At 43.8% G+C, this 12519-nt stretch overlaps 1 protein-coding gene across 1 annotated transcript; it reads left to right on the top strand.

Moving 5' to 3' along the window:
* The first annotated feature begins 8812 nt into the window (after positions 1-8812).
* On the top strand, positions 8813-11241 carry SHISA3 (shisa family member 3). The gene is made up of 2 exons (XM_085221920.1): positions 8813-9197; positions 9423-11241. Exons 1-2 carry the CDS (start codon positions 8813-8815, stop codon positions 9914-9916), a joined length of 879 nt encoding a protein of 292 aa, XP_085078046.1. The 3' UTR covers positions 9917-11241.
* The last annotated feature ends 1278 nt before the right edge of the window (positions 11242-12519 follow it).

Here is a 12519-nt window from a genome sequence, read left to right as displayed (position 1 = left end):
CCATGATTTATAGCTAGACCTGCTCTGTCACCATCTGCTCTGCTGTTGCTCAAGAAAGAACAAATCCCCAGAAGACACTACTGTCCAGACTAAGAGTCATAGAAGCATCCACTGCACATTCAGCCAAACATTGACTAATGGAGAGCTAAGCTATAATAAAAAAGAAATTCCTTCTTTCCCAGTCACTACAGTTCAAATCCAGGAAAAAAAAAAAAAAAAAAAAAGCTTAGCAGAATTCAGCTATCCTCCTTGGGGATATAGGTTACCATCTGTCTTGTTTCCAGTGGTACATTTAAAAAACATTTGTCCCATTTTCATAGAACATCCCACTGCACAGCAACCTCTTTAATATCTAATTACACAGCATTATGTATCACGTATGTCACAACCAGAATAATTTGGCTTAAGTTCCTACTATGTAGTCTAGTCTGCTTTGCTATTTTAAGTTAAGTTATCCAAACACCTACAAATCCAAAATTATGGCTTGAGCTAATGTAATTAGAAGAAGAAAAGTAAACATTGAACTGTCCAAGGAATATTTTCAATTTAATTTGTATAGGATTTTCATTTCAAAGACAAGCCAGAATATAATTTACAGTTTAATGTACTTATTGCATAAAAAAGAATAAATTCAAGTTCATAAAGGCAAGCAAGAGAGCATCAAAAATCTTCACACAAAACCATGATGACTACCCATAAAACAGCATGCAAATGCCAGAAACATACAATGAAATCTTCCTAGCTGGCCCAGAGGGCAGGCAGTCAAAGAAGAACATCTTCCCAAAACACACCTGCTTGGGGTCCCCAATGTGGAGCCCACCCAACTCTGCAGGGACCTTCTCATTAACTCCACCAAGCCCAGGCACTGCTGAGAGAACTCAAAGAAGGTCTGGAGAGGTAGGCAGGCTGTACTGCAGCCCTGACCAGCCTATTGGCCATATCTCTGAGCACCTTTATAATGATGATCAGAGCACAGATTCAGTGGAAGCATGATGACTGCAAGTGCACACAGAACCACCTGATAACAAAATCCCATGGGGGTGGTGATATTCCTCATCCCAGACCAGTAGATTGTACCTAGATGTGCTGTACTTCTGCCCAGCTCACTCATGGACTATGCTCCAGCAGTGGACCCTCCTCTACAAAGATATGTCTGTGTTATTGGAGAACAGTTTAGGTGGCTAAATTATATATTAACTTGAGAAGATAACTCTAATGTCTTGAGCATGAATGGCCTTTACATACAATGTATGACAGAGCAAAGAAAGCTTGCATGCCCTGTTTGCACATTACAAGAATAATTTTCATGTTAGAAACAACCATAACAACGTGGGTATTGTCTATCCCAAGGCTCAGAGGAGAATGCAGGGCTGGAGGCACACAGGTAGTTGGAACTGCCCAATTTGAATCACTTTGCAAATGACTTTTCAAACAACAACAACCACCACCACCACCATTTTACTGATGTTAAACTGGGATTGGGTTGAGAATTTACAGTAGTAAGTATCAGGTTTTGCATAGAGAATGATGCTATTTACAAAATGGACACTAAATTCCCAAGAAGAACTACAACAAAAGGAAAGTTTATAAATCACTTAAATCTTAGAGAACTTGTTCTGTTCTACAGAAATCTCCATAGGTCAGAAAATGCTCTTTGTAGGAAAAGCTGAACAGTCATCACACAACATTTCATTGTACTGCTGAGCTAGTCAATGAGATTTAGGAAATATTCAGACACTCTACCAAAGACTATCCTCTAACTATCCCCAATGGTAATATTACAGTATCACGAGAAGTTAGTCAGGAGAAAAATCATCTGACACCCATGAAAGTTTATCTACTGTTTGAGGACAGATTACCCAAACAAGATCAGTCCGACTCCAAAGTTACCTTGAAGGATGGATCCTGAACTCTACAACATTCAAGTCAACATCTGAATGAGTAAAAGAAAAGCAAGTATCATGACTTAGGAGACTTTTCATTTTAAGTCTATCATCAATGGACATTTTACCTCTCCAACTGGAAATAAATACAAAAGGAAAGTGATCTCTATGTCTTCCTTCCTGTAACTTTTCACTTTTTGCTGAGTCAGAACTTGCAACTTCATGCCTAGATCTTCATGTAAACATCCACATTTGAGCACATTTGTTCATATTACATTTGTAATTTCCAGAGCAATCATTGTGGTATCCAACATACAAAACAATCCTCCATTTATGGTGTGGGGGTGTAAGTACTTCAATAAGACAAGATTTAACAGTTCATCCCCCTTCTCATCATGAAATTAGCCAGGACAACTGGTGGCAATGCAGACTTCCCATATAATAACAAGATAATAGCCATAAGTTTTACACACAAAGACTATTTTTGCTGTCCCTGACCTATACAGGGAGAGAAAACTGAATGCACCTAATATTTCATCCCTGAGCAATGAGAATACACTGCAACGTTCTTTGTTTAAACCTGAAATGTTTACTAAGACATTAACTGTATTTTATGACTGCTGATCAATGTACAACAGCAAATCCACAGGTAATCCCAGAAAAAAAATAATATCAACAATATCAATAATAATGAAAATAACAGCTGCAATAAATTCAGTGTAGTAATCTGAGATACCATAAAAAAACTGCAAAATATGAAGGCTTTCAAAATTATTTTGAAGATAGATAATTATTTAAAGTCTTAGTTTTAATAGAACTTTTCCCAACTAAATAAAATGTCCCTGCTGATACCACTGATAAAATCTGCTTGGTTTGTTTATAAGAGGGCATTGGGCTGAGCCCGCAAAACTCAAACGCAACTTTGATTACAAACTAGCAGGATAAAACGAGCTGCGTTAGTAAAAATGAAGCCGAGTATTTCCATTTTGACCACGCCAAAGACTGCGATTACCCAAAGCACAACTGTAACCCCCAGAGCATATTTGTTGGAGGGTGTGGGAACAAACTTACGAAGTCTGAGCATGTGGCTCAGAGTGTGCTGCTGAGAGCACCTGGTGACTGGCTGGTGACAAGAGAACTGCCCATATTTAGTGTAGCAGACAGCTCTTCAGGGCAAAGACCTCACAATTCACTAGCAGTGAGCTTTGTAGAAAAGTTTCTTGATACTTAGTCTGAACTCTTAAGCACTTGGTGTAACAGTGATTAACCATACTGCATATTAAAGAATGAAGCAGTTTCAGAGCAATTAGCTTTTCACAGAACCAGGACTTTATAACTCTTACCTAGGTTAACCTATATGGTGTGCAGCTATTTCACTCCTTGATACCCTAAATAGTAGGATTTGCAATAGCTCTATTAATCAAAGTGATGGAAGAATGAAATCTTTACACTATGCCAGGAAGACATCAAATCAATATCAAAATCATAACATTTTTAGTAAAAGCGGTTTATCTGGACTTGGGAAATGTTTAGACTACACAGTTGAAAGTTAGAAACCAGACAATTGAATTAAGCCTCATTAATTAAGACTGACATCAACAATCTTGCATTGAAGAAATTTCTAGGACACTGAGCCAAAAAGTTCTAAAGATAGCCAAAGGAAGTTCCTCATAATTCATCATTAATTCCAACCAAGATAAGGTCACTGGAAGGAGCCAAAGGTGGGAAATACAAGGGACTGTAGGCTGCCTGTGTGGTAACACTTACTTCACTTCTGAGAGATAGGTTAGCAGGACTCAGCATTCAGCTCCTTTAGGACTGACTTCTGTGACCAGATGAACAATGCTTTATGGCTGAGGCTACTATTTATTATTGGTGCTGTTAAATATTGAGATGCTAGTAAACTACTAAAACCTGCTGCTGGATTTGGCTGTGCTAGGCTGCATCTCAGCACATATTGATGCCAGCCCTTGTTCCACCTAGCTTTTAGTCTAAAGCCCAACTTCTTAGTACAGGAAAAGAAGTAAATAAGAAAATAAAGTACCAAACAGCACAGTGTGCTCAGTTCATCATCATCCAGTAGCAAACACTTCAGCAGCCAGATCATGAGAAATGGTCTGCTGAGCCCTGTGGATTTCCAAGGGACAACTCCAGTCCGCAAGGCACAAGCAGAAGCTGTACGTGTCACTCTGTCTACTTTTGCTTTCTGCAACAGTTACCAATTTATTTCATCAAGGCATCTCATGCAGTACTCTCAGCCCATACTGTGGATGGCAGAGCACAGTTCTTTCCTTGACATTTGCTGGAAAACTACTCAGTGAACAGCAAAGACAACATCCGAGACTATATTTGAACATTATTAGTTTTGTATCTGAAATAGAAGTATGTGTTAAGTGCTTGCTGTAAACTGCAGAATATCATAAATCCTGTTGATTTTTGTAGGTCAGATCCCAGAAGAAATCTGAGCAAAGAGACTGAAATGCAGATAAGGAGAAAAAATTTCCTCAGGCTGTTATATGTAAGAATAACAAGTAATACTTAGAAGTAAAGCTAGTAATTCCCCAAACACAACTGCATTCAGCCTATGCAAATATTTCAAGTGAAATTCAAAAGCTAAAATATTTTAAGTCAATATTACTGCTCTCCAAAATAAGTAATGTGCTCACTAAAACATTTCATGAATCTACGCATAGTTCTTCACAGATTTAGTCCTTTAGGCCTCCTATATGCAGTCTATACTCATTCCACATTCAAAGACATCCTCCTACTCAAGGTCAGTAAGAAACATAAAGAGACCTTAAATTAGGCAAGTGGGCAACAGAGGCAATGAAGTGCAGTGCCCATCAATACAGTGTAGTTTGGTTGAGAAGGGCAAACCTGGGCTTCAGCTTAGACACTTTCCAGGACCTTTAGTTGACTGTATTATTTCAGCAAGAGGGCATTTCAACCGAGATATCTGCTCAGTGTTTGGCTGCTGTCAAAAAAAAATCTACCAGCAAAGTATTTTGGACAGAGTATTAGCGTGCCTGCTCTCAGACTTGAGTTAAAGCTAGTCCCCAGTTATTACTGAGCCACAGTTTAGAACTCTGACATATCAGACTCCCTAAGATAAGACTCCTTTCCTGCACATCAGTTTTGTTTGGGTAAAACTCGGTACTGGGCACTTCTGATCAGAAACCACAAATATTCCTTTCCTTCTGCATTCCTCATTTACAGCTAGAACAAAGAATTTGGTTCTCAGCCTGTTAGCTCAGCTCCATTCACTGCCAGGATTATCATAAACACAGATCTAACACATCACATCCTAGTATTTTCGGACGTGGGCTACTTTATGTATTTGGATAAAACCACTGTATATAAGAAGTGTTAAGAAGCCATACCAAAGACAGAATGAATACAGTAAGTGAACAAAGCCTAACCATCTTGTACAGACATGCATTTATACAAATAGAGAACTGAAGAAGCAGCCTCCAGATGGTGAAATGTAGCCCGATGGAGCAGATGTGGAGCCAGTGGGACCAAGGTAACACATCCACACTCTAAGCTGCAAGACTCATCCCTGCTTTCTAGCAGTGGGAAGTGGCTTTATAATGCTCAGAATATGTTTTTAACACCAGTTAAACGATCATTTTCAATTTTCTGTATTTGCTATTAAAATACTTAATAAAATCATGTAATTGATATCTGACTAATTGGTCAGGGAGAAGTATAATGCTACAGGAATTACTCTTTAAGGTAAAAAGAATTTGTCACAAGTGAGCTGTAAGTGAGCTGCTTGTGTAGAACTTTTACATGTTAAAAACAAACTACTAGAGAAAGGTGTTTGCGTCTTACAGAATTGTTCTTCCGTATTTCTGTGAAGGATAAATCTTACTTTACGGCTTAGGGCACTCTTATCGCATAAGGCAGCTATTATCACACTACGTAATTTAACCAGTACGGCAGAAGAAATTCCTTCTGATATAGATTTAATAAAGCTTAATTGTAAATAAGACAGTGATTTAACAAGATTTATAGTGGTTGAATATACTCATTATCTACTGTATAGAAGGCAGAGTTGAACACATTCAGGAGAACTTCCCATTTGGTCATAAAGCTCAGAGAGGACACCCTTCTTTTCTCAACTTGAGCCATGGAGATAAGGAATATGGCTGGATCCACCCTGAGTCCCCTATTTGCTCCATAGCTTATATCTAATGAGTCATGTGCACACAATCAATTTAAGACATAATCTTAGCAAAACTAAGAAAGCTTAAGACAAACAATTAGTCACCTACCAAAGTTCTGTATCAGCAAGGCATCTTGATATCAAGGTGTAAGAGATCTCTGAATCTGTATAGTCTTGAGAGGTGCCCCCACTGAAGGGAGACTTTACCATACAGACAGCTGCTATGCAAGAGCACCCAAAGGGCTCTCAGATCCCTGGACCACCACTATTTATGGGGTAAGAAGACTGATTCACAGCTGGTTTGCAGGCACATGCTCAGTTATAATCAGCTGTTGAACCAGGTGTTTACTATCAGTTCTTCCAGCCCCACAGTCTGAGGAAGACGTATGGTCATTAATCTCCCTTAACAAGGGATACAGTTATCTGTACTGTTACTTCTCTACCTGAGTGAGGTCCCGTGCTCAAGGCCTGGCCCAAGCAGAGATTTGTTGGGAAGAAGCGTGCATGGAGGGAGTGTAATGTTACAGCTCTTTAGCCAATCCATTGGGAGATTTATTTACACTTATTACCTACTCTGGTATTTTAGTTTTGTAATAATCATAACAATTTAAGATTAAAACTCTGCTCTCCTACTTAACACTATGTATTTCAGGAAAAAAATTGCATTGGTAGTTTCTTGCTCTTGACTTCCTGAATGTACAAATGTAATACTTAGCTGATGAAAATGAAGAAAGTGTTATTGCATCTCCCTTAGGGTGACCATTCCTATCTCTTGTAGACATCTGTCCTTGCTGCTCTCCTCCCAGCAACTCTGTCTGCATATGGATGCTGAAGCAGAGAGCAGCCGCTGCTCTTGCTTCCACAGGGAGAAAGAGTAATGATTTCTGAGGTCTGAATCCAGCTCGTCTACCAGCTGTGCTGCCAACTTTACTGCTACGTGCTCATACACACACCTGTATACACCTAACCCAACAACCTGCTCCTGAAGTGAGCCATGTGGCATTGGTGTCATGGTTCATCTTATTTATTTGGTCTGCTATTGGGCTAAGCTAGCTCAAGTTTCATTTTTTTTCCTCAGATCTGTAACTACCTGATTCAAAAGGTTCATTCAGTATGATTGTAAGTGGCCACATCCTGCCCTAGAGTACTTACAGGCCAATTAAATAAAGCACAAAAAGTGCTAATCGCCAGGGTCTTGAAAACAGAAAAAAGACCCAAACAGCAAAAAACCCCAAAGCCAGAACCCCAAGAATGTTGAGATCACTGGGAGGAGCTGTGAATTTGTGTAAGGAGTTTTTTACAGCTTTTTACAAGCTGTTAGTTTGGTGGAAGTGGACTTATTACTGTAGATATGGCTGCAGTGCTTTCAGAAGTAATTTAAGTTTGATCTCGCACTGAAATAGTGCTGTAATGAGCTCTCCCTGTGAGTTAGCTGTGGGGACAGTGAGAAAAGCTTGTTAGGTAATTTCAGGTAGCTTAAGATATTATTATCTTTTCTGCCTTTTATAGGACTGATCTCTCCTTCATTATTGTTAATACTAAGCCTTATAAACAACAACAGCGATGAGAGCGATAGTCAGACGGGGTGTTAAAATCAGTGCTTTTCATCCAGAATTGGTGACGGTACATTACCTGTGAGCTACGAGGCTTCAACTCGGAATAAACAACAAGCAAAGCCACCGTGGGTACCTCGCAGGGACGTCACCCAGCGCCTAAATGAGGCACTTGTAGCATCGCCATGACCCCGAGTTGAAGCTGAGGATGCTCACCAGCCGCCTGGAAGACTTTGCTCCCTGTGCGGTCGGTCGTTGGTACCGCCAGGGGGCGCAGGGAGCGGGGAACACCGGCTCCGGGTGTTAAACGGACGCGGAAAATATTTTGCCTTACACGATTTTTAATTTTTAATCTGCATTTGTTCCTCCTACCCGGTAACATTTAGAAAAATCAAAATGAGAGGGGAAAAAAAAAAAAAAAAAAAAAAGATCAGAGAGAGAGGGGCCCGAGAGAACGGCCCGGTTAAGGGAAAACAGACTGAAATATTTTCCTTGAGGGCTGCGCCTGGGGTCGGCAGAAGGCACAGCCCCGAAGGACGTAAAACCGAGCCCTGTGCTCCAGCGCTCCGATGTCGGAGGCGCATGGCTGCGGGTGGCATACCGGGGATGTATCACTCGGAGAGATGTTTCCCTGCTCAAACCAGAAGCCCAAATCTGCTAGGTTAATTTCGAAGATCGTTTCCCCTAGAATAAATTGATAAGCAGTTCCTTATGTGGTTTTCATGATGTTGGCCGACTAGCTGTTACGATATCGGCGGAGAAAGGCTCAGATGGCCACGGACAGCAGCGTCCCTCTGCCCAGCCCCACTCTTCCAAGGTGCGATGCATCTCCTGCGGGTCCGTGTGCGCGTACAGCGTACCGCATACCACGTACCCGGGAGAGGAAGCGAGTTAAAAAGCAGAGTCCTAGCGCAAAATCTCATGCTGCTCTTTTTCCGAGTCTCTCAAGGCGCTGCCGCCAAGCCTCCTGCCTTGGGAGGAGCGCCGCTCAGAGCCGAGCGAGCCTCGGCCGACACCTCAGAGCCCCCCCCCGAGGGCGCGGGGCCGTGCGGAGCGGCAGGTGAGAGCGGGGCCGTGCGGCGGGGGCGGCTCCTCCCGCGGGGCGGCGGCGCGGCGGGGTCGGGCGGAGGGGGCAGCCCCCGGACACGGCTCCGCACCCGGGGCCGCCCCCTGCGTGCCCCGCCGGGGCGGGCGGGCAGCGCGGGGCGATGGCGGGGCGGCGGCGGCTGCTGCTGCTGCGCTGCCTCCTGCTGGGGCTGCTGGGCGGCGGCGGCGGGCAGCGCGGCGGCGGGGAGTACTGCCACGGCTGGGTGGACGGGCAGGGCGGCTACCACGACGGCTTCCAGTGCCCAGAGGGCTTCGACACTGCGGCCGCCACAATCTGCTGCGGCTCCTGTGCGCTGCGTTACTGCTGCGCGGCCGCCGAGGCGCGGTTGGAGCAGGGCGGCTGTACCAACCACCGGGAGCCTCCGGAGCCGGCGGTCAGCGCCCGTGAGTGTCGCGGGACGCGGGGCGGGCGCAGCCGCGGGCTCCGGAAGGGTGAGGAGGAAAGAGGAGAGCGAGACTGGGGGAGCCCGCACGAAGCGGGCGGTGGTGATGCGGTGATGCGGACACGGTCTACGGTGCTTCTGTCGTGCGTTGGTGAGAGAGCTGTCAGCAGAATGGAGCTTTGACCCATAACTGTGGGGAACAGACTTTTAATTTAGCTCCGATATGAGCGGTCGGAGGCTCCGTCTCCTGCGATACTCAGTGCCCACCAGGACCGAAACAGCGGCGTGGGGCTTTGGGAACTCTGTTGGGTTTATTTCTAAGCCAGAGAATGGGTATTTCCCCTGGCTAACATAGCTGTTCCTTTTCTTTCCTTGCCAGAACCCATCTATGTCCCGTTCCTCATCGTCGGATCAATATTTATCGCCTTCATCATCGTGGGCTCCCTGGTGGCTGTTTACTGCTGCACGTGCCTCAGGCCCAAGCAGCCATCCCAGCCCATCCGCTTCTCCCTGCGGAGCTACCAGACCGAGACTCTGCCCATGATCCTGCCCTCGTCCAGCTGCCGGGCCCCATCCCGACCATCTAGCACGGCCACCAGCTCCAGTTCAGCCAGCGGCTCCCTGCGCCGCTTCTCCCTGGCCCGCACAGAGCCGGGCTGCTTGCTGCCGTCGCCACCACCCCCGTACTCAGCCGGCTGTTTTCCCGGAGCCCACAGCGCACACTTGGGGTCACCGCCGGGCTTCCTGCAGGCACCGCCGTACCTGGGTTACCCGGAGCCGGCCCTGGGTGGGAAGGGCTGTGCCGACCTCGCGCAGAGCTGAGCGGAGCGTCACGGTCTTCGGCAGCGTGAGGACTGACTGCGGTGCTTGGTGCTCTGCTCTGATGGAGGCAGACCTGTGGGTGAGTTGCCATTGAGAAGCGCAAGGCCTCAGAACAGTCCTGAGTGCTTCCCCCAACTTGGATTACAGCTACAGATGTTTTGTAAAGTATTCCAATCTTAGTTGCCTTAATAACCAACTGCTCCGATGGTTTGGTCTGATTTGTGCAGAGCACATTGAGATACAACTAGAAAACCATTTCTGGGACAAGGTTACTCAGCTCAAGGTGCTGTAAGTGACGTTTTAACCATAAATGATATTAACTTTGCTAACAAGCAGTGGCCGTGCTCCAGGGCTCCAATAACCAGCATAGTTCTATCCTGCAGCAATAAGAAGTAACAGAGAGCTAACAGTACTAAACTAGAGCTCTGTGGACCCTAATCCAGCTGCCTGCTCCCACGAGTAATGTGAGGAAGTATGTACTAAAGATATTGAAGGCCGTGGTTTCTAAACATACAGAAAATGTACCTGAACTTACATTGCATATTTATACTGGTGAACTTAACTAAAATAGATAAAATAACACAATTTAGGCTAGCTGAAAACATACTGGTCCTGAGCAGCCAAATAATCGTATGCTGGAAGAACAGAACACGTTTGCTAATATTTACACGTAACTCCTTGGCATGCAATCCCAGAGCTGATGCTGCACTGAGGCGCTTTTTAGAGGGAAGTATTTATTGGTGGCCTTTTGCTCAGTGCCGTGCATACATTGGATGAACTGATCCTAAAGTTCTATTTGTAAAATTAGCCATGTATAAATGTAAAGCTTGTAATTTAAGATGTATTTACAGCATTGACAGCACTAATTATTTAGTAGTCACACCAACAGTTTATCAATAAATGGTGGTGGAAATCTGGTGTCAGCTGTGTCTCTGCACATACACTACTCCATGAATGCATCTTCACTTTGGCAGTGGAACTATTCTGCATATTTTCCTGTCAAAAACAGTATTTTGCATTTGTAAATGCTTTTACATCTTTAGCTATGCACCTGTCGTGCAGACTTAATACGTTGTAAGATTCTCTCCAGCTAATAGACTAATTGATATCTTGTATATGCATCTCAAAATGTAATGTGGTTGAAAACGACACTGATTAGTTGGGTATTTTAATCTGAAACAGCCAAAGGAACACGTTTTGTTTGCCCCCTACATTCCTTCATCCAAGTAAATCAACAAACCAAATGGAAGAAGAAAAAAAAGGCATCTAAATCAAACACATGCAGCAAACCAAGGGAAGAGGCATGAGAAAAATGGGCAGTTATTGAAGGGCCTCCTTTATAGTTTGTTTTGTGACAAATGCAGTCATACCACACGGAAGATTCTGCAGTGTCAGAGGCTGAACTTTCCTATTTTGTTAGTCCCAAACTCCCATGTGTGGGATCAGATTAGGATGGTGGAGATGGCCTGTACAACAGCCATCAGCATATCAGTGTTTATAAGATTCACAGCACTTCTGGTCTGAACTGTGGCAAATCTTTGTGTTTTTGAAGAGACACCGAGAGTTAATTGTTCTTTCTCAAGAATTGAATAGGTGGCTTTTCTCTTAGCAAAGATCTAACAATGTTTCTTTGCATTTATAAAGAAAAATAATTCTGAAAATATCACCTTTAATAATGATTTTTGCTGCATAATCAACATTACAATCCATGAAATTTCTAAGGAAAAGACAACTCATGTTCCATAGAACGATGCTTTATGTAGTAGGATTTGATTTGACTGTTGGAACCAAGACATAACAGTGTATGTGCTCTACAGCATATAACAACATACAGCAGAAATAAATACTGAACTGTATCAACTTCAGTGTGGTTTGCTAATATGCAATACGTCTTCAAGTGGTAGAAATATTTCTCTTGCAGTAAATTCAAGCAAAAGAGATCTCACAGGCGGAAACATCAGTGTAATCCATTTTGGCTAGAAAAGAACAATTTTATTTTCTTTAAACATTGATTAGGCATCATAACCACTGACAAAGGTGACAGCAAGCTGAAATTTGGCATTTCCCTCAAAGATGTGCCATGCGTGAGTGATTGGGAGTTTGGCACAGTTCTTGCCTATTAGCATTTATCAGTGTACGTGAAAGGACAGGCTCCAGAACAGCTGCAGCAGGCTCTGATGTCACATCTACTCATGTATTAACACAGGGGCTGATTTTTGCTACGCTCGATGACAGTCTTTCAGGTGGGGAGGTTTATTCAGCCTAGGTAGAGGCTGTAAGGTTTGACATGTATGTGAAATTCAGCCTCATCGGGAAGAGCTGCCTGAGCTTATTCGCTTCCTCCTCTGATTCTGAGTTTGGCCTCATAAAATGCTGGGAAAGTGATACACAGGAACAGCGCCATTGAATCAGGCCTCAAAGTTGTCTATGCCGAGCTTCTCAAGGAGTTCTTGGGAACGATGCCACCAGGTGTGGTGGGGATGGCATCATGCAAACGGGCTGAAGAACTCACCAAGAATGGTGAGTAACTGCTGAAGTAAGGATAGTGATAGTGAGGCATACAGTGCAAGGGAGAGGAAAAGATGTTACCAGAACACAAACCC

This window comes from Meleagris gallopavo, chromosome 4 (assembly GCF_905368555.1).
Source record: "Meleagris gallopavo chromosome 4, MGAL_WU_HG_1.1, whole genome shotgun sequence".
NCBI classification, from domain to species: Eukaryota; Metazoa; Chordata; class Aves; order Galliformes; family Phasianidae; genus Meleagris; species Meleagris gallopavo.
Note: the sequence above shows the minus strand (reverse complement) of the source record. Positions and strands in the feature narration are given on the sequence as shown.

Coding starts and splice junctions, on each gene's coding strand:
- SHISA3 (XM_085221920.1), top strand. CDS start 8,813: ATGGCGGGGCGGCGGCGGCTGCTGCTGCTGCGCTGCCTCCTGCTGGGG. Junction 9,198..9,422: donor CCCGCACGAAGCGGGCGGTG/GTGATGCGGTGA, acceptor TCTAAGCCAGAG/AATGGGTATTTCCCCTGGCT.